We start from the raw sequence: 25791 nt of genomic DNA, 5'->3' as shown, positions 1-25791 counted from the left end.
CGGCAGGCTGGAGCCGGAGCCCGGCAGCCGCCCAGGCGCCGTCCCGCCTTTGAGGAGCTTCGCCGGCGGTTACCCGCAGGGAGCCGCCACCGGCCGGCCGCAGCCGGGGCACAGACCTGGGCCGCCCCCCGCGCCCGCTGCTCCGTCTCCGCCGTGCGGGCAGGCGGGGGCGCGTCCCGCCGGCGCTGCGGGGCTGCCGCAGCCAGCCGAACCCCGCGGCCGCACCCCCCCAGGGCAAGACCCGCAACCGGAACCGGCCATTGAAAGCAGAGGTGACAGCAGAGCAGGACAGCTTAAGTTACACGTTGTTTTTGATACAAAGCCAGAAAATATCCCCTTTTAACATCCAGAAGGCATTAGCGTTTTAATACTCGTTACAGAACTGCGCCAGCATCTCTACTGAAAACAATATGCACCTTGTACATACTTCAGTTTGGATTCTGTTCTCGACCGTTGCCTGACAGTTACCAGAGCCCTGCTGCGGTGCACCCAACCCTCAGTACAAATCGCATACATTGCCAATACCTAAATAGATCTTAATGACCCGGTATCAAAAATACTACCGTGCAAGAACCTCATGTTTACCAAAAAACCGTCGATAAAAAATTTGAAAAAAAAAAATATAATCAATGCATTCATGAAAATTCACACTTAATACATTGGTTCTCCCTGAAAGTAGAGGTGGCTACCAAGAAGTGCCAAAAGCAGCAGACTGGAGCAGAAAAGATACTGCAGAACCTGGTCTGATGTACAGCTACATGTAGATTGCCTCAGGGATAATCTGGTTCTTTGTTTAACCCTCGAGAGGTCAAACTGCATCAGGACTTCAAAAACAGTAAGGAAAAAGTTGCAGTTATTTATAAAAATAGCATCTGTTTAAGTTAGGTAAGTAAGAAAGAAATCAGTTACTCTAGAAAAGAAATTAACTCTGGGCATGTGTTCCTGAAGCACCAGTGGAATATCCTAATGCTAAGCATTTCCAAGTCTTCACAAACAAGTAAAATTCTTCCTCGTGCCAGTCATAAACAAGTGCCAGAAGGCATGCACTTGTATTTTGCAGCGACACGGGAAGCCTGCTGTCAGCTATACAGGATCTCGCATTTGAATCTCAAATGGCAAGAAAAAGTTTTGTGCCCCAGCTTCTGCCCCAGTGTTTTGCTCATCTGCACACGGAAAACACATGCTGCAGAGATCAGATCTAACCGCAGGCGATGTTTCGTAATGCATTTAACCAAGGCTGAGAGGAAAGATAGTATGGCTTACAGTCACACCACTACATGCAGTAAATGCTATGAGTGTGTAAAGAGATCACAGAACCTGCCCTCTTTGGCACCTGTATTAAGTGTCAACTTCCAGAACTTCAGGAAACAAGATAAACTGCACAAACTCTTCTGTGGTAAAGAAACCAGAGAGAATTTGAGGGCTTTGAAAAACAGCCTGAAAACCTACTAAAACCTAACCGGTTTAGAAACCTTAACACTTTTAGTGTTTGTAGCTTTGTAACTTTGGTGTTCAGATCTAGCAAATCAGTATGTTGCCTGTAATCAGCCTCATCAATACAGGTGTTCTATGATGAAAAATATTAATTCCATTTTCAACGGCAGACTGGTAGGATCTGACATTCCACTGTGGATCACAGGAATCAAAGCATTGTCTAAGTCGTTCAGATAGTTTGGTGGAAGAAGGTGGCCTCCAGATCCAGCCAAGTACTCAACCTACAAGGAAAACATACAAAAGCTGGTATTAACACCTTCTGTTTGAACAAGACAACACAAGTGCAGTACCTCTGTAAGAGTATTTCAGTTAGCACCAAGTGACAAACTTTAACATTCAGACACGGGCAACTGGATAGGTTTTGAGGTCAGTCATGACCAATTCAGGCTTGCCACCGAGAGGCATGCAACACTCTCCTGGGTTTTCAGGGCCACACGTCCTCTGCATCCCAGACTGCTTCAGTCTGATGTCCAGAGGAGTGATCCCATCATATCCTGGCATCACAGTTACCGTTAAATTAATTTCAAAAGATATTACTGAAAAGTAGATTTTCAGGACTGTATTTTCAGCTTCTCTCAAGAAACATAAGGCAGTAACAAAGAACTCCTGGAGAGGCAAAGAACTGAACTGTTTGACAGTTTTGTAATCTTCCTAGAAGCATCACGTGCTAGGGAGCCTTGCCTTCCCCCTCTTCCATCCTCACCTAGGCAGACCTGTCCTTTCCTGCTGTACAGACTTCTGTGCAAACATCCCTTCCTGAACATCTGGGAGCAAAACCAGCAGAAAACTGCCTACTTTTGAGAAAAGCATCAGAAAATTGGCTCCATGCTTCTCTAAACTGACTCACCTTGGAGGCATATGAGTGCCAGAGAGACTGAAAACTAGGCAAGGACTGATGGCTTACTGCAAGCAGCTAGCTATTAGGGCATTTGGGGCAGAGTAAGACTGCAAGCAGCTAGCTATTAGGGCATTTGGGGCAGAGTAAGGAGACTTTTAAGACAAACTAGTCATTAAGACAGCTGCTTCACAAAATTTCATTCTCAGCCTGCATCTGGGCTAGGGCAAAAAACTCAAAAACATTCAGAAAGAGATCCAAGATCTCTCAAATATCCAAGGATATTTCAGCTGAAATGGAGTGTCTGCAACAAAAGTCAACAGATTACCGTATCTGAGTCAATGGCAACCCGCAGGCCTATCTTAGTCATCCCATTATTTTTCAAGGTTTTAAGGTGTGGGCAAAGAGCAGTACTGCAGGCAAGAGCAATCTCTTCAGCAAACTGATGAGGAGGAACAGGACTGGATAGTTCATGGTTCTTCAGAAAATAGTATACCTGAAATTACGGAAAGGATAAGGACAGTCAGCAGCCTGGTTCTATGAGTAAAGAAGGAGAAGAGTAATTCAATAGACATATAATGCAGAGCAGAGCAAGCTATAGTGCTTGTTTGCTGGCAAAGTGTTCTTGTCTTTCATCTATTCAATCAAACCACTGAAGTGACCAGGGGAGCACCTACCTGTCTCTAGAGCTGTCAATGCCAACAGACTTTTTAGTTTTTTGCAGAGGAGAAAAATGAAAAGTACGTAAACTTACCAAAGACCTATGCGGAATGTTCTGCCTATCAGAATGGGTTATACATCAGGTTAGTTAGTTTCTTTAGTAGTATTGTTTAGCATGAGCATTTTACCACCTAACTATTCTAAAAAGTAGCAAAAAGGCTCAAGAACAATGTAATATACTAACTTGGGTACACTTCATAACCTTCCCCTCTTTTTCGAAGTCTCTGCCTTGTATTACTTTTTCACTCCAAGTTCCTTCCATTGATTTTCCATCGACTGGGCTTAAAATTCTATGGAAGACAGCAGTACAGTTAATAACTGAAACAACATTTTATCATTCAGATTATTACTTCATACCAGTTATTCAATGTTTAGTCATCCTTAAAGGCTATTGAAGCAGCTTTACCACAAAATGTAATACAGGTCTTGTATCATGGAAATACTGATGCTACAAAAAAGAAAAATCCAAAATAGGGAACTAACAACACTGCATAAACACCTGATCTTACAGGTTTAAGAAGATATAGACCATCTTCGGTAAAGCCACTGTTTGTTTGAATTGGTCAGAGAAGCCACAGAAAAAGGCAAACTCATGGCCTGAGAAACAACTTGACATGAGGCAAGCCTGGAATTAGCGATGCGTAATTAAAGTTTGAAGCCACATAAACAAGCATTCAAATCTCATCCAATACAGATGTCTTGCATCTCCTTTTGCTTTTTTGAACACTGGCACTCCAAGCAGTGACTGGCCAAGGGCCAGTAGTAGGCAAGTACTTCCGAGCCCCTCCCTCACAAGGAAGCTTAAAGGGATTAACTGCATCCTCACACAAACTGGTTGCTGATTTGATAGAGGACTTTCAAAGGAAATGGAGGGTCCACTTGCTTTTCCAGTCAACCTCCCGAACAGAGACAAGGATTTTAAGTTTTGGTGAACCAAAAGCAAAATTGTTCCATTAGTGACATCTAGAGGACTGCAGGTAGTTTACCATTCTATCCCCTTTTGGGTTTTAGTATTAAGTGCCTTCTTTCAATAGAAATATCTTAATATCAAGAAATTAAAGGTGGATATTTGAAAGTTGGGAACAAAATTTCTCTCAGATGTTTTGCTTTGTTAATACATTTACCCTTTGTTTGTTTTTTCTTCATTTTCTACCCAGCAAATATCTACATATTCTTTTATGTCTCCTGCATCCGTTTTGCCACAAGTTATTTTAAAGTCCTTCTTGTCTCGCAATGCCTGACGTAGGCTTTCCATCGTTTCTGGCGTTATTTGTACCATTAGTCCATCTAGAAGAAAACCAGTTAAGATTCCAACTTTTCTACAGAAAGAGTAGCACAGCTTTTTAGTAGAAACTTGGCTTAAATTCTAGTGGGACCAACCCTCTCCTACAGCTCGTTACTAAATGCACATTCACATGGACTCCATTCCCCAATTATAGCATTAAATGTTATGTGAAAGAGGAAGTAATGAAAAACTTTCTGGTCAACAGAACTAATAGCAAAAGGTCAATCTAAGACTAATCTCACAAGTTTTTTGCATTTCTGCGTCAATATATGTATTTCATCAATAGGGCAATGAAAATTGTCCTAGCTATAGGCGACTGTACAGGAAAGACTTGCATGGACTAAAGCAAGTAGGTAAACTAACGTGTTCTTTCTACAGCATTTGTCTGCAGTAGGTTTTCTACAAAGGGAAAAATCCTGAAAAGGAAAAGTTTCACTTACTGAGAAATAAACATCTTATGCAAGACTGCTGCTTTTTTTCATTTTTCCCCTTCCCCGCCCCCCCCCCCCCAAAAAACCCCAACAAAACCCCAAACTCTTACAAGGAAACCACACAGGAGAAAATTCTCACCTTCAACTATACTGCATTTAGCTAAAAATCCTGAAGATGTTTTTAAGGCTCCATTAAACACCACAAAACTTGCACCTGTAACTATAAAACGTAGGAAGAAAGTGAGTACCCACTTCATATCACTCACGTTTGTCATTACTAATGTTTAACTTGCATTCCTTTTTAAAAAGACAGGCAAAAAAGGTACTTCTACACTGAAACTGCTAACTGAAATCCCTTACTGACAGGACACCACACTCTGTAAGGAAAGAAGAATTTTTCCTAGTCAGACCTTGGCAAAACAGACCAGCTTTGTTGATTTATTCTGTAAGCGCATACAGCATCCTTCTAAGATATCAGCAGTGAGCCAACACAGGCAAGCCAGAAAAAGCTCTGTATACAAAGAGGAGACATGGTTGAAGAAACAGTGGTGCAGGTTTTTGCTTGGTCTGCTGGTTGGTTGGCCTTTGGTTCTTTCTGTCCTTTAAAACAGACAGGCTACTTGGCTTGTAAATTTAGTTTATTTACAGAAGATATTCCTTAAGTTTAGCTCATTTTCAGCAGTACTGAAAGCAACTGAAATAAAAGATGACACAAGTGAATTCCCATGCTATGGACCTTCGCATTCACATGTTAGTTGCACCTCTCTCTTAGGTACCTGTCTCCACTCCTCTCTGTAAAGGTGGTCATTACCAGTTTGCTAGGTGTTGTACAGAAAAACTCACTGTTACCTCCATGTTACTTCCATGCACTCAGTTATGGAGACTATTTGTTTACTTACGTAAAATACAGCACACAATTCATGCTAATATTAAATTTAGATTTTGAATTACGTAAGGAGTCTCTGTCTGAAAGCGTAAGCTGTATTAGTAGCATTCTGGAAACAATGAGGAAGAAAGTATTAATCTCCATTTAATACAGCAGCTGTAAAAAGCAGCTAAGTGTTGACAGAAACCAGCAACACTTTATTTGGCATTTAAATTACTGTGGTGCTTGAATACTGAACCTTTGCTCTCAACAACTGACTTGGAATACTTATTTTCCTTGCAGGCTAGAAGTGAACTTACAGTTCTGCTCTAAAAATACAGTTTTTCTCCACAGGTCAAACAAGACAGCTTACCTTTCCTAGGATGTCCAGTAGCGCTGACTGCTTGTGTGTGATAAAGGCCATGCACGTTCTGCACACAGACTAAGTGAGAGTCTGCTTCAGTATTAAAACATGCTCCAATACTAATTACATGTTCATTAGAAGAACTGATGACCTTCATTACCTGTCAACACAAAATCTGACATTAAATGGACAAATCTCACTTTGCGGTACTCATTTTAAAGACAAAACACTGGAAAAACCCCAAGAACAAAACAAAGCTCAAGAACTATGCACTTAAGTTAGTTCCAGGGAGTTTGAACAATGCAGTTTGCCATGACTAGCTGGAGGAACACTAAGCACGCTCAAAAATGCTACTTCAGTTGACAGAGATTAAGTCAGAGTACCACTGGACAGTACAGAGTATCACTTGTAGGAATTCCATTGGCCTTAAGGCTAAAATGTGCATTAAGCCTCACACAGTTTATTATTCAGGGTTTTTTTTTTCTGTTAAAGCTGGAGTGAGTAATTTGTAGTAAAAATCACACTGGCAAGATTTTTTCATTTTTTCTTTCCGAGTTAAGCAAAACACCATCAGCAGGAAATGTGTCAGAGAGAATCCTTGACAATACATGCTAAAAGACTTCATAGAAACCGCTGATTTGTCTGCATTTAACACTGATCCTAAAGCTCAACTTTTCGCTTATCATTACCCACCTTCCAACATATCCAGGAAGATGGAAATGTCTGCTCAGACAATTTCATGCCACCCCCTCCCCCCATCACATGCTTCTATCAGCTCAAACTTCAAAGAGTCCTCTGCACAGCAAATAGCAAAGTAATCCAGACAGCTGCTATCAAGTGGAGAACTCACTTGCCAGACTGCTGGAAACTCACTGCAGAATAAAAAGTTCACTACCATCTAGAAGAACCACTCCCAATCCCTTTTTATTTTCTTTTTTTTCCCCTCCCGCTTTTTTACAGTTCACATTAAAGACGTGACTGGTATTGTATGGAAAATAAAGACTAAAGCAGTTTGGATTAGAAAGATTGTTTTACTCACCTCATTATACTTCCTTAGGGGTATTTTAATACAGCTTCGACCCATTTCCACATGAACAAACAGGTTGTCTATGGTATGCAAAGTATACCGATAATTTCTAAGGTCCTGTAACAGGCAAAGTTTTTACGCTAGCAGACAATCAAGTATAATTTTCTTACCTTTTACAACAAATATCACCTAGATAAAAGTACTTTAAATACATTACATCTCTAAGACTTCTAAAACAGTAAGGACATTCAGGGTGGCTAAAGACTTGGTGATCACGTTTTTCCTGCTGGGGTGTACATGAAGGGTACCTTAGTGAACACATTAATGAATTTACAGCACTGACCAAGGTTGCTGTACTTACCAGTGGGTTATTTAGACTATGGCCACTTCATGCACATTAGGGTCTTAAGAGTGTTTTAGGGAACACAATACTTCAACACCCTCACTCTGATGGAAAAGCAAAAGCATGGAAGCCACCATCTAGGTTAGTTTGCTTCCAGGCTCACACCCTGACACCTACAGCTCTAACTTGTGTGGTTATAGCTCAAGTACCACACTGTTCCTTACACTTTTCTCCGACAGCCATTAACATCCATCATCTCAGCCTCTTCTGCAACATTTCCCTACCCTGTTCTATCCCTGAAGAATGACAAGAGGTATAAAATGGTTTCATGTGCCTTTACTAGCTCAGCTGAGAAGAGGTTAGCAAAGGCTCTTGTTATCACCTGAGCCAGGTTATCAGTACCTTCCTCAATCAGCTCTGCTTTACCAAGAAGGGTATTTATGAACATACCTCACTGCACTGGAAGTTTCAATTGAATGGGCATTGTGTTGGCAATCTTAAGGATCTACATCACAGGTGCCCCCTCCTCCATCATTTGCCACTCCTCGGTCGCTTGCATGGTACAAGATTTTACACAATCCTTCACTGAGGATTTGCACCACCGCTAGTTAACTACGCAACACCAAGAACACTCTGCAGTCACCTTATGATTAACACTCCTACTGTGTCAAAAGAAGTAGTTCTGCCAAGAAGCACCTAATCCCACCGCCTGCTTCAAGCTGGCACTACAGACACAGCTATGTAGAACCAGAGTAACTCCAATCCAGCTGAACATAAACTCCAAAGAAGTCCCTTTCACCAGCAGCACAACAGCAAGATTCCTTGAAGACTGCAGATGCAATTCCACATTGGTACTAGTGCTTCACCAGTTGGCAAGGGAGCTGGCTCACGGAACCAAAATATAAGATTCCTCCACTGAGGAGAAAGATGCTGTTTTTTAGATGGTGCAACTCCTCTGATTGATGCCCTATGTAATTATATGGACAGCAGCAAGAAGGAAAGAGGGGCCAAAGACTGCAGTGTCATCGCAGCTGCAAATGGTCCTTCATCACAGCTGCAAATAGTCCTGGAACCCTTAGGAGAGGACTTGGTGATTACCTAAACAATACAGGCAATTCTTGCCATAGCCTTACAGCACTTTTCATCATAGCATTAAGGACAAGTTCTATGTAAGTATCCGAAGAGGAAGGTTACTGGTCAGGAAATAAAAGCTTACTGGAAGTTTAAACCAAATTATTCAGGTAACAGGGGAAAAACTTCCCTCAGGGAACGGCATAAACTCCAGACTTTGTGTACTTGGCTCATTTTGCCAAAAACTTCTACACATATGACAGTCACACTTGTTAACTGTGATAAGAGTAATTACTTTGTCACACAAACTTACCATCACAGTGAGACCACAGCACCTGCCTGCCAAGCCCTTCTTCACATTTAAAAAAAAAAAAAAAAGTTGGACTTAAGACTACAATTCGTGCACCACACCAACGCCTGGAAGTGGAAAATGCAACCAGATGATGATTGCTACCAGCTTCAGCGTGAATTCTTCTCGTTCATTGAAAGCTATTTCTTACTACCAGAACTGATGTGCAACAACATAACGTGAAAGATAAAGCTCTCCTAACTTGCTCACCCTCTCTGGTAAGGAAGTTTCAAGTCAGGTCTGAAGGACAAAAATATTACTCCTGTATCTTTGCCAAAAATAACTCTGCTTTCAAGAATTGGAGTTTTGAGGGTATTTTACATCACCTAGAGTTACAACTGGAAGGGAAGAGAATAAAACATTTACTCACAACAAGTAGGTTCATAATTGTGTGTCCAATCTCTCCAAAGAGTGGCTTCCGGTGCCTGTAACTTACTACAGGAGTTGGATACACTATGGTCGGGGTGAAAGAGAAAAGAAAAGGTCACATCCACCTACGAACAACTGTAGAACTTGCTAATCCAAGTATTTATTTTCAGCTGCAGCTGATGTTTCTTAAGCTCAGTATCTGACCAGCCAAAGGAACTAGTCACCACCTGATCCTCTGTCAGACTGTGCTTCAGCCCACTGCATGGCTTCCCCACCTATAGTCAAATCCTACTGCAATGTCATTGCACAGAATCACTCTCCTAGTGGCAGTTATTTTGTGGCAGACTTATGGCTGTTTCATGTGATTTTTCAGCTACGTTTCTTGCAATAGGTGGTCTGGACAGAAACATCCTCAGCTCAGGCTTGGGGTCAACAGCTGCGGGAGGGGTTGCAAGGCTTCGTAGTTGCTTGAACAAGAACACCACACAGATTAATATCCTATAATACAAAGTGAAGTACCACTTCATATCAATAAGCAAAAATAGAGTGAGCGAGGATGTTCATACAAAGCAACAGGCTTTAAAGTCCCATCGCTTCAATGGGAAACACACGCAGATGGAAACAAGGGAATGCAATGAGATGCAGACCACAGTATGAAGCCATTTGAAAAGAAAACAAATAACATAGCAAAGTCAGGCCTGTAAGGTCAAAGATGCAAAATGGGTTAAAGAGGGGGAAAAGAAAAAGAAAAAAAAAAAGACAAGTAGTTTGGTAAGAGAAAGAAGAGTGAAAGAAGCCACCAGCCTTGTCAACACACAGACAGAAGCCTGGCCAGCAGAAATCTGCTATTGACTCAAAAAAAATCTATAAATGAACAAGTGATACCTATTTATGGACTTGCAGCTTCTAGCATGGTAGGCTTATTAATCACAAATGTCTTCAGGTCAGGAAAGCTGTGTATGACACATTTTAGAAATCCATTCCACTTAAGCAACTGCTGTACGCTGCACCTTCTCTGAACTCCTGCTCTCTACACCATAAGCAGCAGTGCAACAACAAACAAAACAGCACCTACATCACTAAATTAAATGTCTGCATTATTCAAGCAACTCCACAAGCAACTCTAGAAGGCATTCAGGACAGTATCCTCTTTCAGGTCTGGCTCCACCTAGCTTTATCTGTTCTTCAAGGCAAGGGGAATCTGCATAAACACTCCTCCTCCGGTGAGCCTGGAGCATTCAATGTAAATCTCGTTGGGAGAGCCTGCAACAGACTGTGGAGGGTTAATTCCCACATGGAGGCTGTGTCACTGCACAACCTCTGGTGGTGCACATTTACATGCTCTCTATCCACCTCACTTTGAAAGAATGCCTTGTGCATTTTTACAGGCCTGGAGATTCCAAATGTATTAATGAGTAAGTTACCCTTATAAGCAACAAATACCTTTATTCTGTTCATGAAGCAGTATTGTTTTGCCAGCATACACCATCTCAGTAACAATTTAAAAAATCAATTTGTCAGAGTTGTAAACTGGCCTTGTGAACTTCCTTCAAATCCTTCTATGACAACAGAAGTCAGGCATTCTGATACTTTACGACTGTCAGTTTTGGTTACTTAGCTTTCTCATCAGCTGAGGCAAAAAACCAAATCCAATCAAGGAAGTCTAGCAGGACAGTGTAAATTCCCAAGTGTCTGAACAGGTAGCTTCACATGTATGGAACACCAGCCTTACACAAGCGTAACATACAAACACTGCAATGGTGATTTTAAATATCTTGCGTGTCTGAGAAAACCAGTATTTTCCAAGGGGAATTTTACATTTATCCAGCTACTTCAAGCATTAAAACTTACCCCCATACTCTGCTCCCAATCTCAACATTAAACGGATGGGAAAAACTTTTGCCCAGGGTATTTCCAGCTTATGGATGAGAATGCCACAAAGGAAAGGGTTATCTGGTAGAATCTGGTCATCAAGTTTCTGAAACGTTGGGGAAACAAACAGGAATCCTCCATGCTCTTTGTTGCCGAGAAAGTTTTCAGTACAAGTTATGTTTTCCATGTTTCTTATTAGCCTTCCTGTAGGAAGAGAGACAGAGGAGAGTCTTTGCACATCTGGAGAAGTAGTACACTACCATCAAGGAAACTGTCCTAACTAGCCGTCTCCTAAAGGCTTGCAAGTCCTATGGTACATCTCACATTTTTCAGAATGTCTGCAGACATCTAAACCCACAGACTGAGTGCTCCATATCTGCTAACTAAAAAAGTAGGTTTTCCCAAACAAATGCCAAAACCCCCGAAGTGTGCAATGCTCCAGCACATACTAACTGATGACCTTTGATTAACAGACCTCAACTATTTATGTACGTAAGAGCGTTTGGACGTCTACAGATGAAGTTCCAGATGTCCTAAACCACAGACTCAAGGACTTACACCCAGAATCTCCAACATACTATCAGTAAATAACGACAAAAATCCTGTGAACAAGACACTTAAAGAAGTGTATGAAACAAAAAAATTTCAATTTTTTTCTTCCTGTCATTTGTTTAAAACCCAAGGCTAATACTGCAGGGTTTTTCAGCAGGATCATTACATACAAATACTTCAAGAAAAGTTACATGTCAACTTCCAGCTTTAAAGATCAGCAAGAACATACTATAAAATAAAGAACTAATATGTTGAAGTTACATACCTTTCATTGCATCCTTATAGATGCCAATAAATAATTTAAATATTTCTCTAGGAAAAATCTCTTCATCTGGCAAACACTTCAACACAATGACAATTTCTGCCTGACCCAAACCATGTAGTCCATTTGTTGAGAAGTACCAGCACTTTTCTGAAGAATCTTTAATTAAAAAGACAGACACCATACTAATGCTGTTTTACAGACAGAAAAAGAAAGCTGGATTTAATGGAAAAGAAAATGTGCATGACTTACAAGTTATTAGCTTGACATTCACAAGAAAGTTTGCATTTAGGATAAAAGTTAATGGATGGGGACCTCCCTCCACAAGAAGCAAGGTGACCTTTTGGTGAGATGGACGTTCTTCTACTAGAGGATCTAAATAAATTAACACCCAAATTAGTTCAACATGTCAGCCAACCACTTAAAACACAAATTAAAGATCATAGTGCATCAAAGACTGTCCCATCCTCCTATCTCAGTGTGCAACAATGATTCTCAAACAGAGAACAGCTACAGATCAACAATGAACAGCTTACCCTAAGACTCAAGGAGCATGTGAAAATAAAGCAGTAACTTGTAACAAAGGTGCAAACTCGGGCTACCACTCCTTTGGTAATTACTGACGAACTGTGGATGCTGTCTCCTCGTCCATATGCTGGTACTGTCAGTTACCATCAATGAGCACAGTTGCTACTATAATGCATTTAAATGATGAAGTGTTCTTTTCAGAACATATTGACCTTTTTAGTAACGCATGCTCATTACCCAACAATCCAACAGGCAGCAAATAAATGAAAGATTAGAACTGTATTAAAATACAAGTGATACACACAAGCTCCTATTTAGAAATCTTGCATCAAGTGATGAAATATTAATAATTTTCTCATATTTTACCTTTTCCTTTTTTACCCACTGCAAGCAAAAGTGGAGGCAGTGTATCTCCATCAGGAACAAGGCTTGTCTCTTTACGGACACAGTTTTCAAGACCACATAGGGCTCTGTAACTCAAAGGACTAGCAGGCATATCACTTGTAGTCTGATCAACTGAACTGCAGCTAGTCTTCTCAGCCTCTGCCACAGAAGAACTTTCTTCTGTTGCTAGAGGCACAGATGAACAACTCTGTACCACCTCATTCTGGCCTGGAACAGCCTGCTGTGCATCATCTGAAGGAACAGGAAGACACAATCCCTCTATTCTTGTAGTAGTATCAATTTCTTCCTTAGGTTTTGGATTTACATCAGTTAACATGTCACCTTCCTCTGGGTTTGCAGCCTATGAAGAAGAAATAAAATAAAAAAGGTATCTACACTCTTGTCTCACAACAAGCTAAACTTTCATTACCAGCCTTCTAGAAGCAAAGAGAGAAAGAAATCCATCACAAATACTGAGAATGCATTTCCCTCTAAACAAGAAGAAAGCCACCATGTTTCTCCTGGATCTTCCTTCCCGCCCCCTGCACTCCCACACACCTCCCTCCCCCCTCACTTCTTCAGAAGTTACATTAGGTGAAGATATGTAATTGATTTCTACACCAGGTATCAACAGCTAACTTTAGCATTTCACACCCTGATTCAGTTCTAGTTTGGAGTTAAAACCATGCCGCTTCCCCAGTGAAATGGATATGACAAGCTATGAGCATAGGCACATCCGGATATGAGCTGTCATAAAAAAACCTCAGACCAAACACATCAGTAGGTGCACTGCAATCTCTGAAGTATGTCAGAGCTGCATCCTATCTCAAGAGAGAAGAGTTTTCCATTGCAACAAGAAGAAAAACAAACAACTCTAACTTGTCCTGTTAACAGTTCTTCTGCTATGGCATCCACTTCCAGCAAATCCTCTGCTTAGAAAACACACATGCCAGAAAAATAAAAATGAAGGATACAAAATAAAAAAAGACACTCCAAAAATTACACTCCACAAACACACAGACAAAACCATGACTAAACTGGCCTCTAACAGAATTCTTCCCTATGAATTTGCTTGCTGGCATTTCCTATCACTTTATACTTTTGACCTTCTTCATATCATCCTGTGGCAGCACACTCAAGATTCTGTGCTACCTGGTAAAGTACCTCCTTTGCTTTTGGGCTGTTTTGTTTGAGCTCCTGAAGATGCATACAAAAACCATCAACTAATTGTTTCCCACTCACTTTGTCCTGGCTGCTTTTAATTTTAGACATTGTTCATCTTTTGCAAATGAAAGGATCCTACTCTTCCCCCAAAATGGAAAACAGGTTATACCTTTGGATTACTGCAACTTACTGGAGTCCTTCCTTGCTCAAATGAGGTCACATTTACTATTACCCACTCTTCATGAACTAAGGTTGATTTACCTGCTATACACCTAGCAACTGCTCAGATCCTCCATATACAAATAGTAATGATCTGGTCTGGTTGTCAGCTTTACTAATTTTCTGCCACACTTCAAGTTCACATACACCCCAAAACAAACATGGTTTCCTGTGATGTACTGTCTACAGAATATTTCAACCCAAAGACTTCACAGTCACACACCACACCCCCCCAAAAAGTCAAATACTGGCTCAGATTCCAAAAGGTCTGAAGAAAAAGTCATATTATTGTAAGTAAGGGGTCCCCTCAGTAGCAAGGAAAGGTGTTTCAAGAGGTATTTGTGCACCCAGAGATACTTCTTAATACATACCATATGCATCTCTCCCAAGTCAGGGTTTCCTAGACTTAAGTCCTGTGATGATCTCTTTGCTCCAGATGAAAGCTTTGTCGTATCTGCCACTTCACCATTTGGCAAAAGGCCATCTGCAAACCAAACTCTCCTCTGTTCTTTCTGGCTCAGCCCTAGGACAGGTTAAAAAAACAATACTGACTTTATATTATTGTACTGTTCTAACAGCTGCAAGGGATAAAAATGAAGCTCCTTCTCTGCCCAGAGACCATGTTTACTGGAACCAAGCACAAGTAGGGAGTCTGACATCAGCCAGTCTCCTGTCACACAAATACAGGCAAGAAAAATCTCGTACTTGCAGATGAAGCTGCCACACTATAGTCAAATCTATCAATTCCTATCTAACGCAGGCTACTTTCTCAATCTTCCCTCTGTAGTAAAGTAAGAATGAAGTGCGTATGACAACTAAAAGATGAAACACACTGTAAAAGGTTAGCTTACTCCTATTTTTCATTGAAGGAGATCAGATGTTGAAGTGGAATAAAGTCACTACTCAGTCACTAATCATTTGTATTTAAATGGAGAATGAACTCCTACTGCTCCCTAGCAACTCTGATCTAAACAACTACTTTTTGGTTTTACTATAAGCTTGGCAGTTGCAACACAAGCCAGAGACCTCCTAGGCTCTATAAAAATGACAATAATATCTATCCACACACACACAAAAATTACAATATCAACAGAAAACAATGACAAAACCCCGTAACATCCACATTTAATAAACAGAGACTTAAGACAGACTTGGTCGAACTCCTACACCGCATCAGAACTGGGTACTACAAGTAACTTCCCCATGTCCCAGATCACAGAGTTTCCATTTCCCACAAAAAAATATCACTACACCAAGTCTGCATCCATGATGCCATAAACAACTCTTTCCAAAGAGATCCAGAAAGTGTTAGACATATTCTACTACATTTAGCATACCTTCAATACCAGGTTGTTTAAGTGCTGAGACAGGTAACAATGCAGAAAGTGAAGGAGAGCTAACACTACCAGATATCTGGGCTTCCTCCAAACGTGGATCAGTAGAATACTCTGGGAAGGTACTGGAACTGGGGACAGGACCAGCTGGACTCATCATCCTTTCAAGTGCCTGGGCTAAAAAAATGTGGTTAGTTTTTAAGACTTCAGAACTGATTAAATTTCCTTTGCAGTGCAGTATTATGGGTGGCTTTGGTTTGTTGGGTTTTTTTTTGCAAGAGCAGTGCACAATTTGTGAGCTAGCTATGAAAAATGAACACTCAAGCTACTGTGCAAAAGAAAAGTCACATTTTCTTAATTTTGACTTGCACATTTGCCTAATTCCTTCCTAACGCAGAAACAGACCTCCTTGTACATCTTGCTACTGTTGCAGTGACCACACTGAACCATATGATCCCTGGACCCTGGTGCAAATACATGTATCACATTTATCAAGTCAAAGTCCATCCAGGTGGCATATTAAAAATCTGGTATGTTTGCAACTTGTTATTTAAACATCAATAATCAGGAGTTCTGTTTTTTCTCCTGATGTTTCAATAAGCATCCATGCTTAAAGCTTTCAGTTAAGAAAAGCTTACCTTACGATTCAACTCCTGTAGTACTTTTAAGTGACTTGTGAAAATACCAGGACAGAAAGCTACATGGAATGGGCAAACAACATGTGAAAATATGCAGAAGCATGGCCCTGAAACACACAGAAGGCTACTGTGGAGAGATGGTCCTTTGCTATACTCCTGCTACAGACGACCAAATAACGTAACTTTATATTTAGTCCTCCAGAATTCAAACCTACTTTTTTTTTTCTTAAATAAAAAACAATCAGCTTGCTATTCTAAGTTTAAAAAAACTGAAATCCAACTAAGGTACAATTATTCTCTTCCTTCTTCCATCTCAGGAATAGGACAATATACACCAATTAAAGTAGTGAAGCTCCCCCAAAAGAGCAAAGGTTAAAGAGACACTAGCCATACCTATTCTTTAATGATTACTTCAATTACTCAAAAGAAAGTTTTACCCTTATTAATATCATCAAAACAGCCTGTACAGACTCTTGCTTCCTTCTCCATGTACTGTAGCTTGCACTTCCGTTTGCAACAGCTGCCACAAAAAACCTGAACCAGAAAGAGATTGAATAAAATGTTATAGACAAAATCCCAGTATTTCCTGAATTAAGTTCCTGTTATTATTTACTCCTTTTACTAAAACAGATTGCATTATATTAAGCATGCATGCGCTTTTCTGGAAGTAGGCAAGGAGAAAACCAGCTGTAGCACACGTATCTTACAATCCTGTCTGGGGAGAGGGGAAAGCACTAGACTAAAAAGGTTTTTATTAAAAAGCCTTTTTAATACCTTTTTAATACTTTAAAAAAAGTCCAGCTCCGGGGCCCTTGGCACAGGACTGACATGGACCTGGAGCAGGTCTACAGCAGGGCCACAAGGATGACCAGAGGGCTGGAGCACCTCTCCTGTGAAGACAGGCTGAGAGGGCTGGCGTTGTTCAGCCTGCAAAAGAGAAGGCTGCAGGGAGAACTCCTTGCAACCTCTCGATATATAAAGGGGGTTTACAAGAAATATGGAGAGAGATCTTTTACCAGGGCCTACAATGACAGGACAAGGGGCAATGGTTATAAACTGAAAGCTGGTGGATTTCAACTGGATGTAAAGAAGAAACTTTTCACTATGATGGTGGTGAGACACAGACACAGGTTGCCTGCCCAGAGAGGCTATGGACATGCCCCGTCATGGGCTGCGTTCTAGGCCAGGTTTGGACAGGGCTCTGAGTAACCTGGCCTAGTGAGAGATGTCCCTGCCCACAGCAGGGAAGTTGGACTAGATGATTTTTAAAGGTCTCTTCCAACCCAAACCATTCTATGCTGCTATGATTAGGAATCTCCACAATTTGGGCCAAGCCACAAAGTCTGCCAAGCCTGCTTTTGATCAGGCGTTCTTCCTATCCTGTTCCAAAAACTGTACCACAACCTATGCGTACCATAAGCTTTTGAAATTTGTTAGGTATTTCTGCTGGACCCAAGCAATCCTTAGATGTCTACAAATCAACCTTCCACATGTCACCAGGAACACGCACACCATATGGCTAAGCACTTTGGTCTAGCCAATACTCTCTCCGATGCAGTTATGAAACAGAACAGCACCTAAAATTTCTTGCTGTGAGCACATCTAATCACATAAGGCCAGAAGCACTCAAAATAGTAGGTAAAACTGGTATTTAAAAAAAATTCTTTGAAGTTTGCAGCTTGAAGCAGTTGGTATACAATTGCACAGGGATTAGAAAACTCCCAAGAAATAACTGTTTGATTCAAAACACTCTGCAGCCTAATATTCAAGTCTCGCAGCTTAACCTGTGCCAGGCTGTCCCAGCCGCCCGCGGTGCCCGGCGCTGCCGGCCGCCGGCGCCCCCCGCGCGGTGCCGGGCAGAGCCCCTGTAACCCCCGGCTGGTGGGGCGAGGCCCGGGCAGGGAGAGCGCTCGGCAGTTCCCTCCCGGCACAGCGGGCTCCGCCGGGGGAAGCCGGGGGCCTTTGGGGCCGGCCACAGCAGGGCAGGGCGGGGAGAGATCCCCCCGGCCCTGACACACACCGTGTGCTGCCCTGCCCCGCGGGGCCCTCCCCGGGCGGGGGGCACGGCCTGCCCGGCCCTGGGCTGCCCGCGGGCTGCCCTGCCCGGCCCTGCCCGGCCCTGCCCTGCCCTGCCGGGGGGGCTCTGCTCCGGGCCGGTCCCCCCCGGCCTCCCCCTGCCCGGCCCTGCCCTGCCCTGCCCTGCCGGGGGGGCTCTGCTCCGGGCCGGTCCCCCCCGGCCTCCCCCTGCCCTGCCCTGCCCTGCCCTGCCGGGGGGGCTCTGCTCCGGGCCGGTCCCCCCCGGCCTCCCCCTGCCCGGCCCTGCCCTGCCCTGCCCTGCCGGGGGGGCTCTGCTCCGGGCCGGTCCCCCCCGGCCTCCCCCTGCCCGGCCCGGCCCTGCCCTGCCGGGGGGGCTCTGCTCCGGGCCGGTCCCCCCCGGCCTCCCCCTGCCCGGCCCTGCCCGGCCCTGCCCTGCCGGGGGGGCTCTGCTCCGGGCCGGTCCCCCCCGGCCTCCCCCTGCCCTGCCCTGCCCTGCCCTGCCGGGGGGGCTCTGCTCCGGGCCGGTCCCCCCCGGCCTCCCCCTGCCCGGCCCGGCCCTGCCCTGCCCTGCCGGGGGGGCTCTGCTCCGGGCCGGTCCCCCCCGGCCTCCCCCTGCCCGGCCCTGCCCTGCCCAGCCGGGGGGGGTCTGCTCCGGGCCGGTCCCCCCCCGCCACCCCCTGCCCGGCCCGGCCCTGCCCTGCCCTGCCGGGGGGGCTCTGCTCCGGGCCGGTCCCCCCCGGCCTCCCCCTGCCCGGCCCTGCCCTGCCCTGCCGGGGGGGCTCTGCTCCGGGCCGGTCCCCCCCGGCCTCCCCCTGCCCGGCCCTGCCCTGCCCACAGGCTGCAGATAAATCTCTGCTCTAGTGCCTGGAGCACCTCCTTCCCCTACTCCACCCATGGGTGTATGCATAGCTGCTGCTCTGAGATATTCTCTCTCCTCTCTTACACCAAAGTTTGTTGTGCACTTCTTTCCCCCCTCCTTATTAAATATGTTACCTCAGAAGCACTACCGCCATCGCCGATGGCCTTGGCCATCAGCAGGTCTGTCTAGGAGCTGGCCAGCATTGGCTCCATCGGACATGGGAGAAGCTTTCAGCAACTTCTCACAGAAGCCACTCCTGCAGCCTTCCACTAACAAAACCTTGCCATGCAAACCCAATACAATCTCTCATGGAGAAACCTTCAGAAAAAAACCCCACACAACCCACAACAACAACACAACAAAGAGCAGCAACAAGGAGGACACAAGTGACATTAAATTTCTTATCCAGAGTGATTAAAAGAATTCTGGGTTGCACCACCTGTTCCAAAATTTGCTCCTACATCTATTAATCCCATAACTATTTTACATTATACAACACTGATAGGAACAAGGACTGAATCCCAGATTTGGGTCAGATTTGCTTTACTGCTATAGCATTGTCTCTGAAGAAATCTCCACGGGGATTCAGGTAACGGTTAAAACAATCTAGTCTCATACCAGCATATAGCATTCCTTATCGGCTGACTTTGCAGCGCTGTGCACTGCACCAAGTCTCTCCCTAACAATCATTAGTTTGTCATGAAATGCCAAGCTACTTCTTCCACCTCATGAATAAGCTGGCAACTAAGTACCAGACAGCTACTCGATCACTCTCAAACCCCCTGCTCGGATGTGGCGGAGAATCGAGGAGAAAAGGTAAAACGCATGGGTTTGAGATGTGAACAGCTGAATAATCGAAATAAAGTAAAAATAGTAATAAGGACAGTAACAACAACAGTGATGGAGAGAAATAGAGAAGAATAAAATCCATGGGGAAGAAAAAAACCCAAGTGATGCACAGTACCATTGCTCACCGCCTGCTGTCCCACAGAGATCGGCAGCTCCCAGCCAAATCCACCCCCCCACCCACCCCCAGTACATATACTGGGCATGACATCCTATGGTATGGAGTATCTCTTTACCTAGTTCTGGCCACCTGTCCCGGCTGTGTCTGCTCCCAGCTACTTCTGCACCTCCTTATTGGCAGAGAATAGGAAACTTGAAAGGCTCCTGATTTAGAGTAAGCATCACTTTGCATCGGTGTATTATTCTCATAATGAATCCAGAACACAGCACTGTACCAGCTACAAAGGAGAAAGCTGACTCTATCCCAGCCAAACCCAGGACATATGGCTAAGCAGGCTCCTAAGCATGGCTGCCTTTATGTTACTAGCTCCCTTCATTAAAGTATTTCAAAAGCTTGCTGAAGACTTCTTTGAGAGAATAGAATATGCTCTTCTATTCCAACAGGATACTGACCATTTTTAAGCAGAGATGAGGAAAAAATTGTGTCTCTTTCGCAGGCCCTACACTGCACAATCCCACTCAAAGAATTATGTCTCTAGTAAAGCTGTTTTCTGCAAGAGTTCCCATAACTATCTAGTACTTTTTTTTGCGTTTCCCTTATGTTCTTCTAAGGGTGGCCTGGAAGTTTTCAAAGAGTCCCACCATTTTTAGCTATATGCAGATGCTACTAGAGTCAGTACTGGCCTTTACAAAGAGGTATCTTTTCAAACCTTGGTCTGACAGAAGCCTTCTACTGCTGACCAGAGTTAAATAAGTAGAAAGAACACAAAAAGTCTTCTGCTTCTCCTGATTAACCCCAGGAAAACTGAGAGGATTAAAGGGAAACAACCCAAACAGTAGTGACAGAGAAAAAAATTAAATTATTACAAGTGAAGTCCTTTAAGTAGGAAATGTACTGTAAAAACAGTAATAGGTGATCAGTACAATATGAGCTCAAAAGAGCAACTGTTGCAATTGCTTCTGCATTAGCTGTCACAGATAATTTACCTCAACTGAAAATGCATATGCTCAGTAAAGATGTTAAGGATGTAACTGGTGAATATTAATTGGTAATCAATTACAAACCACATCAGGGCTTCAAGTGCTAAGCAGTACAATCCTTTGTAATTGGTATTCTCTTCTTACACTTGGTGCCACTGGGACCCACAGCAGAGGAGGCAGCTTAGTCCTAACACACAGGAGGCAAGTTCAAGACATACTAAGGGACAGCTGCATAATGGGAGAAAGGAGAATAAGGTGAGGCTGCCATGCAAAGAAATTGATTCTGGCTGAGCTAGGAAGAGAAGTGTACCACAAGAAGAGACAAATAACTAAAACTACAAAGTTGTTTGGTGTCTGTCACAAGTGCTGCAGATGTTAGAGAAAGCAGGGACCACCAACCTCACATTCCCTCCAGCACAGAAAACAGAATTCACAAATGTGGCCATTTTCTTTGATTAAAAAGAAGCTGTAGGACACATGAAAACTACACAATTGTCTTTCAGAGTAGTTGTCCACAGAGGACAACTGTAAATTCCTACCAGTTTATCCTTATATCCAAGTGGTTAAAAACACAACAACCCACAACAGGTCCACAAGGAATGCTGCTTTTTTTTTCCCTAAAGAGAAGATACTATTAAAAAAGCAGAAAGTCGTACAAGGCAGAAAGTTAAGCTATTCCACAATCAGAAAAGCTATGGCAGAGTTACAACTGCACAGCACTTCAGTGTCTGTAAAGTTTAGACAATCTGTATTGCCTTCATTCATTCTCCCAATGAACACGCATTGTGATGCTCCCTCTAAAGACACTGTTCTACTGGCAAAACCTCCTCTGTTAACACACAAGATTAGCAACACTAACAGCTAATGGTTGTAAAGAGGACTGTGTAGCAAAGGGAGCCTTTATTCCCATCTCTAGACAAGGTGCAAGAAATTTCACAATGAATGTAAAAAGGAACTTGAAGTCAGTCAGTTTTACAACTAAAACAAAACATATTCTGAAGAACTGTTTTAAACTGCTACAAAACTTCAACAGAATATTCTGCCAAGTGATTAAGTTCAATGACTTCCAGGTTGTCACAAAGAATTTTTAATTTTCTTGGCACCCAAATTCAAACCTACCTCTTTAGTTCATGCTTACTGCAGCTGAAGTAAACAAGTACTATGCTTTGAATACACAGTGCTAGAAGAAGCATCCTAGGAAAAAAATTAACGAGCCTCTCCAGATGCCTCTCAACACCGTGGATGCAAAAGCTTATTAAGTACTGACATCAGCCTTCGTTCTATCTCCTCATCTGCAAAGCTAGAGAGGAACACTGAAAAATGAGTTCATTAGTGTTGTTAGTATTTGCAGTTATGCACTAGTACAAGCGTAAACCACAGTAGCACACTGGATCTGGATTAAGAGAGATCTGGATTAAGAACAAGCTTTGACATTACTTATTCACTGCAGAAGACCCCAGGCTGAAAAAGGTTCTACAGATTACTTGCCAAGTTGGTGAGTACCATTCAACCCACAAAAGTAGCATAGTTTTCCCCTGAGATGACAACCCTGGAAAACTCTACATCCAAACACACAAAAGGACAGATTTAGGTTGTAAATCCTTTGCACTGGTATGGGTGTTACAGCTCCTGAAAGAATGCAATCCTTTCACACTCATGGAGTGTTTTACAACTATTATAACCACTAACCTGAATTCTGATCATCACCTCAATATTTTTTAAGCTTAAATACTTCAGCTTAACTTAAAAGCTGAGTAAAAAGCTAATTCACTATGATTACTATGAAATAATCCACTGTCATCTTCCTTGTACTATGCAAAACACAATGGTCTAGCCACTAATGGAAGATAAAGTAAGAACATTCCCCACACTTTCCTTTAATTATTTTCACAAAAAAGGCCATATGTTTCTTAATTAATATCAGTCTTTTTCAACAGCCTTTAAGTTTCTATAAAGTAAAAAAAAAAATTTTTAATAAAATACCTTAAGCATAGAAAAATTCTGTCAATATTCTTTCCCTTGTGTATTTTAGTTACCCACAATAAGATATTCATTTGCTTTCAGTAACACAGGGCCGTTCCCCAATAACTTACCTTACCACATGCACGACAGTGGTGTCGTCTTTTTGTAAACGTGAACTTGACTTGGCAGTTCATGCAGTTGGGTGCCTCTGAATCAGGAACCCACAATGGTTGTTTCCTTGAGAGAGCTGCAGGTATTTTAAGTGATTCTACATTTTTAGATGTTTGATTTCCTCCAGCTTCAGGGCTGCTTTTCCCAGAGTGTGCAGGGTCAGAATTTTTATCAACAATTATGCTGGCACCTGAGGGAGGAGCTTCTGGGGTAACAGAACAGGTTCCCTGATTTTCTCTCTCAAGTACATCTGTTCTACTCAGTTGTCTCTGACCAATAGCTCCTTGGGAAAGGCCAATCAACTGCTTTGGTCTTGCACCTCCAGTACAAACATTAGGAACCAGTGCTTCACTACCACTCTCAGTCACATCCTGAATATGAAACATACTCTCTTCTGTTGCAGAGTCCAACTCATTGGCAGTAAGAGATACTTTAAGATTATTAATGCTCATTATCTCCTCCAGTTTTGCTTGCATGTGGTCCTCAGTGACCTGTGTGAAATCTAGGCTGTCCACATTTCTTAAATACCCTTCATCTGCATCAACTTCCATTAAGTTACTATCATTGTCTGAAGACTTGAACACATTGGAGTGAAGACTTTGTCCATACAAGAAATCATCAAGCTCAGCATCGCTTATTAGAGTATCGCTTTTAATAACATTCTCCTCAACAGTAAAGTCAGCCATAATAGGGCTCATTCTTTCATTATAATAGGAGTCTATACCAATACCATACGGCTCAGCTTCGTGTTCTAGAAAAGCAGAAGCAAAAGCTTTGATTTGCTGAGAATCACTGTCATCAACTGCATTCTCAGTATCATACTTCTCTCCATCTGTACTTTCTTCCATAATACTTTCGTTGATTTTAGCGATGTGTCCTTCCTGTTCATGCAAGTCAGTGTTTCTGCGGGATTCCTGACTTGAGAGATCAAGTTTAGAGTTTTCAGCATGAACAGTTAATGTATCACTAATAACCTCCATGGTTTTATTTTGAGTTAGAGGATTAACTTTTTCTTCTGTTACAACTGATGAACCACATATAGATACAGGAAGTGGAAGACATGACAGTGATGTCTGGACATCCTCAACTGAAGGACACGAAGTTGAAACACTGTTTAGTATTTTATTGCTACTAAATTCTTCAGTAGCTACATTCTCTTCTGTGATTTCCTTTTGCAGTTCTACTTCAGCTCCTGTTTGATGGGAGAAGCGTGGCAAAACACAATTTCCAGGTAATAGTGCAGGGCCTTTGTGTGATTGAGGCCTCTTTGGCAGATCTGAAGGCATGGATTCAAGATTACTCTCGTCTTTTGAGTCCGCTTTTTCTATGGCACTTCTTTTGTACGTCTCTTTGCTTACTGCAGAGCATACACTTTCATCTTGTGGTTCACAAGGCAATTTTTCGTATGCTTTCTTATCTTTGGGATTGTACTCATCTGAATTCTGCAGCATTACAGGGACACCTGCAGTATTAAGGTGAGCACTTAGTTCAAGCTGATCAAACACTTCACTGCACTTCACAGATTCTGTCCTGTGTTGGTCATCACATGGATCAGAGTTCTTTGCTGTAGCGTAACTGTTTGGTTTTGAAGTTAAATGATCAATGTCCTCTGTTTTAAGACGTCCTGAATCTTGTAGCATTGAGCTCCCATGACTCTGCTCTGTACCTGAAACCTTACTGCAAGCAGCTGATGACACACAAGTTGCAACAGGTATGCAAGATACGCCAAAGCCAATCAAACCTTCACTGTACTGGAAGTCATCCGATTGCAACTTTCGAGTATCTTCATGAGCAGCCACTGAATGGATTAAGTTACCTGTGTCATTAACAAGATCACACACAGGTATACTACACCTTCCCAGGTTTGAAGCCTGAATTTCATTTAAGGAGCCACTGTCCACAGTGGATAAAAGATCAGGTCCAGCAACACTCTTCTCATTTGGTGGTGAACAACTCAGAAGTGCTTCACTTGTTCCAGTGTGGCTAGCTAGACAGATTTCTTCTGATGAAATACAGTTGTTAGCATCATCTTGCAGTTTTGGTGTTGGGTAAACATTTTGTAAGCAGTCCAGAAGTGAAGAAAGTGCCAGGTCTTTTGAGTTATATGGATTTTGGGGTGTTCTGTAGCAGTCATACTCCTCTATTTTAAGCAAAAACAGATCAAAAGCAAAGTTTATAAAACTCTTCTATTTCCACAATATACTCCCTATAAATACCATCTATTCATCAATGCAAGCTTTCACTTAGCATACGCTACTTTCAAATTCCATGGTAACAGTCATTTGACCATTATGCTGGTGAACAACGTAGTGCAGGAACTAACCTGTATTTTGTTCAAATTCATCAAGTAGTTTGTCCAGGTCACAGACTGCAGCTTTAAAGTAACTGTCCATTCTAGTCACAGTTCTAGCAAAGCTTTAGACTTCTTAAACCTAAAAAGAAAAACACAGCATTTCATTCACAGCATTTTCCTGTTTACAAAGTCAAAGTATTATTATTAGAAGAAACTTCTATGAAGTATTTTTTCTTTTTATTAACACTTTCTTTCTCTCTCCATGTAAACAACATGAATGACCAAACAGTGTCAGCCTCTACGTACTCTGAATGTGCTCTATAGTACACTCAGTACACTATGTACACTCAAAATTCACCTCAAATCAGGAAACTGAAGCTGCCTTATTAAAACCAAATGCATTTGAAAACAATTAT

General features: G+C 42.6%; 1 protein-coding gene across 1 annotated transcript; it reads right to left on the bottom strand.

The window, feature by feature from the left end:
• Window positions 1-297: 297 nt before the first annotated feature.
• ZFYVE16 (zinc finger FYVE-type containing 16) lies at window positions 298-25534 on the bottom strand. The gene is made up of 17 exons (XM_037374476.1): window positions 25406-25534; window positions 23043-25222; window positions 16544-16640; window positions 15472-15645; window positions 14506-14657; window positions 12734-13112; window positions 12092-12214; window positions 11843-11998; window positions 11005-11229; window positions 9155-9237; window positions 7034-7138; window positions 6004-6154; window positions 4905-4985; window positions 4174-4336; window positions 3234-3339; window positions 2658-2825; window positions 298-1715 (listed from the first exon to the last, which is right to left on the bottom strand). Exons 1-17 carry the CDS (start codon window positions 25473-25475, stop codon window positions 1554-1556), a joined length of 4575 nt encoding a protein of 1524 aa, XP_037230373.1. The 5' UTR covers window positions 25476-25534; the 3' UTR covers window positions 298-1553.
• Between the last annotated feature and the right edge of the window lie 257 nt (window positions 25535-25791).

This window comes from Falco rusticolus, chromosome Z (genome assembly GCF_015220075.1).
Source record: "Falco rusticolus isolate bFalRus1 chromosome Z, bFalRus1.pri, whole genome shotgun sequence".
Classification (NCBI taxonomy): Eukaryota; Metazoa; Chordata; class Aves; order Falconiformes; family Falconidae; genus Falco; species Falco rusticolus.
Note: the sequence above shows the minus strand (reverse complement) of the source record. Positions and strands in the feature narration are given on the sequence as shown.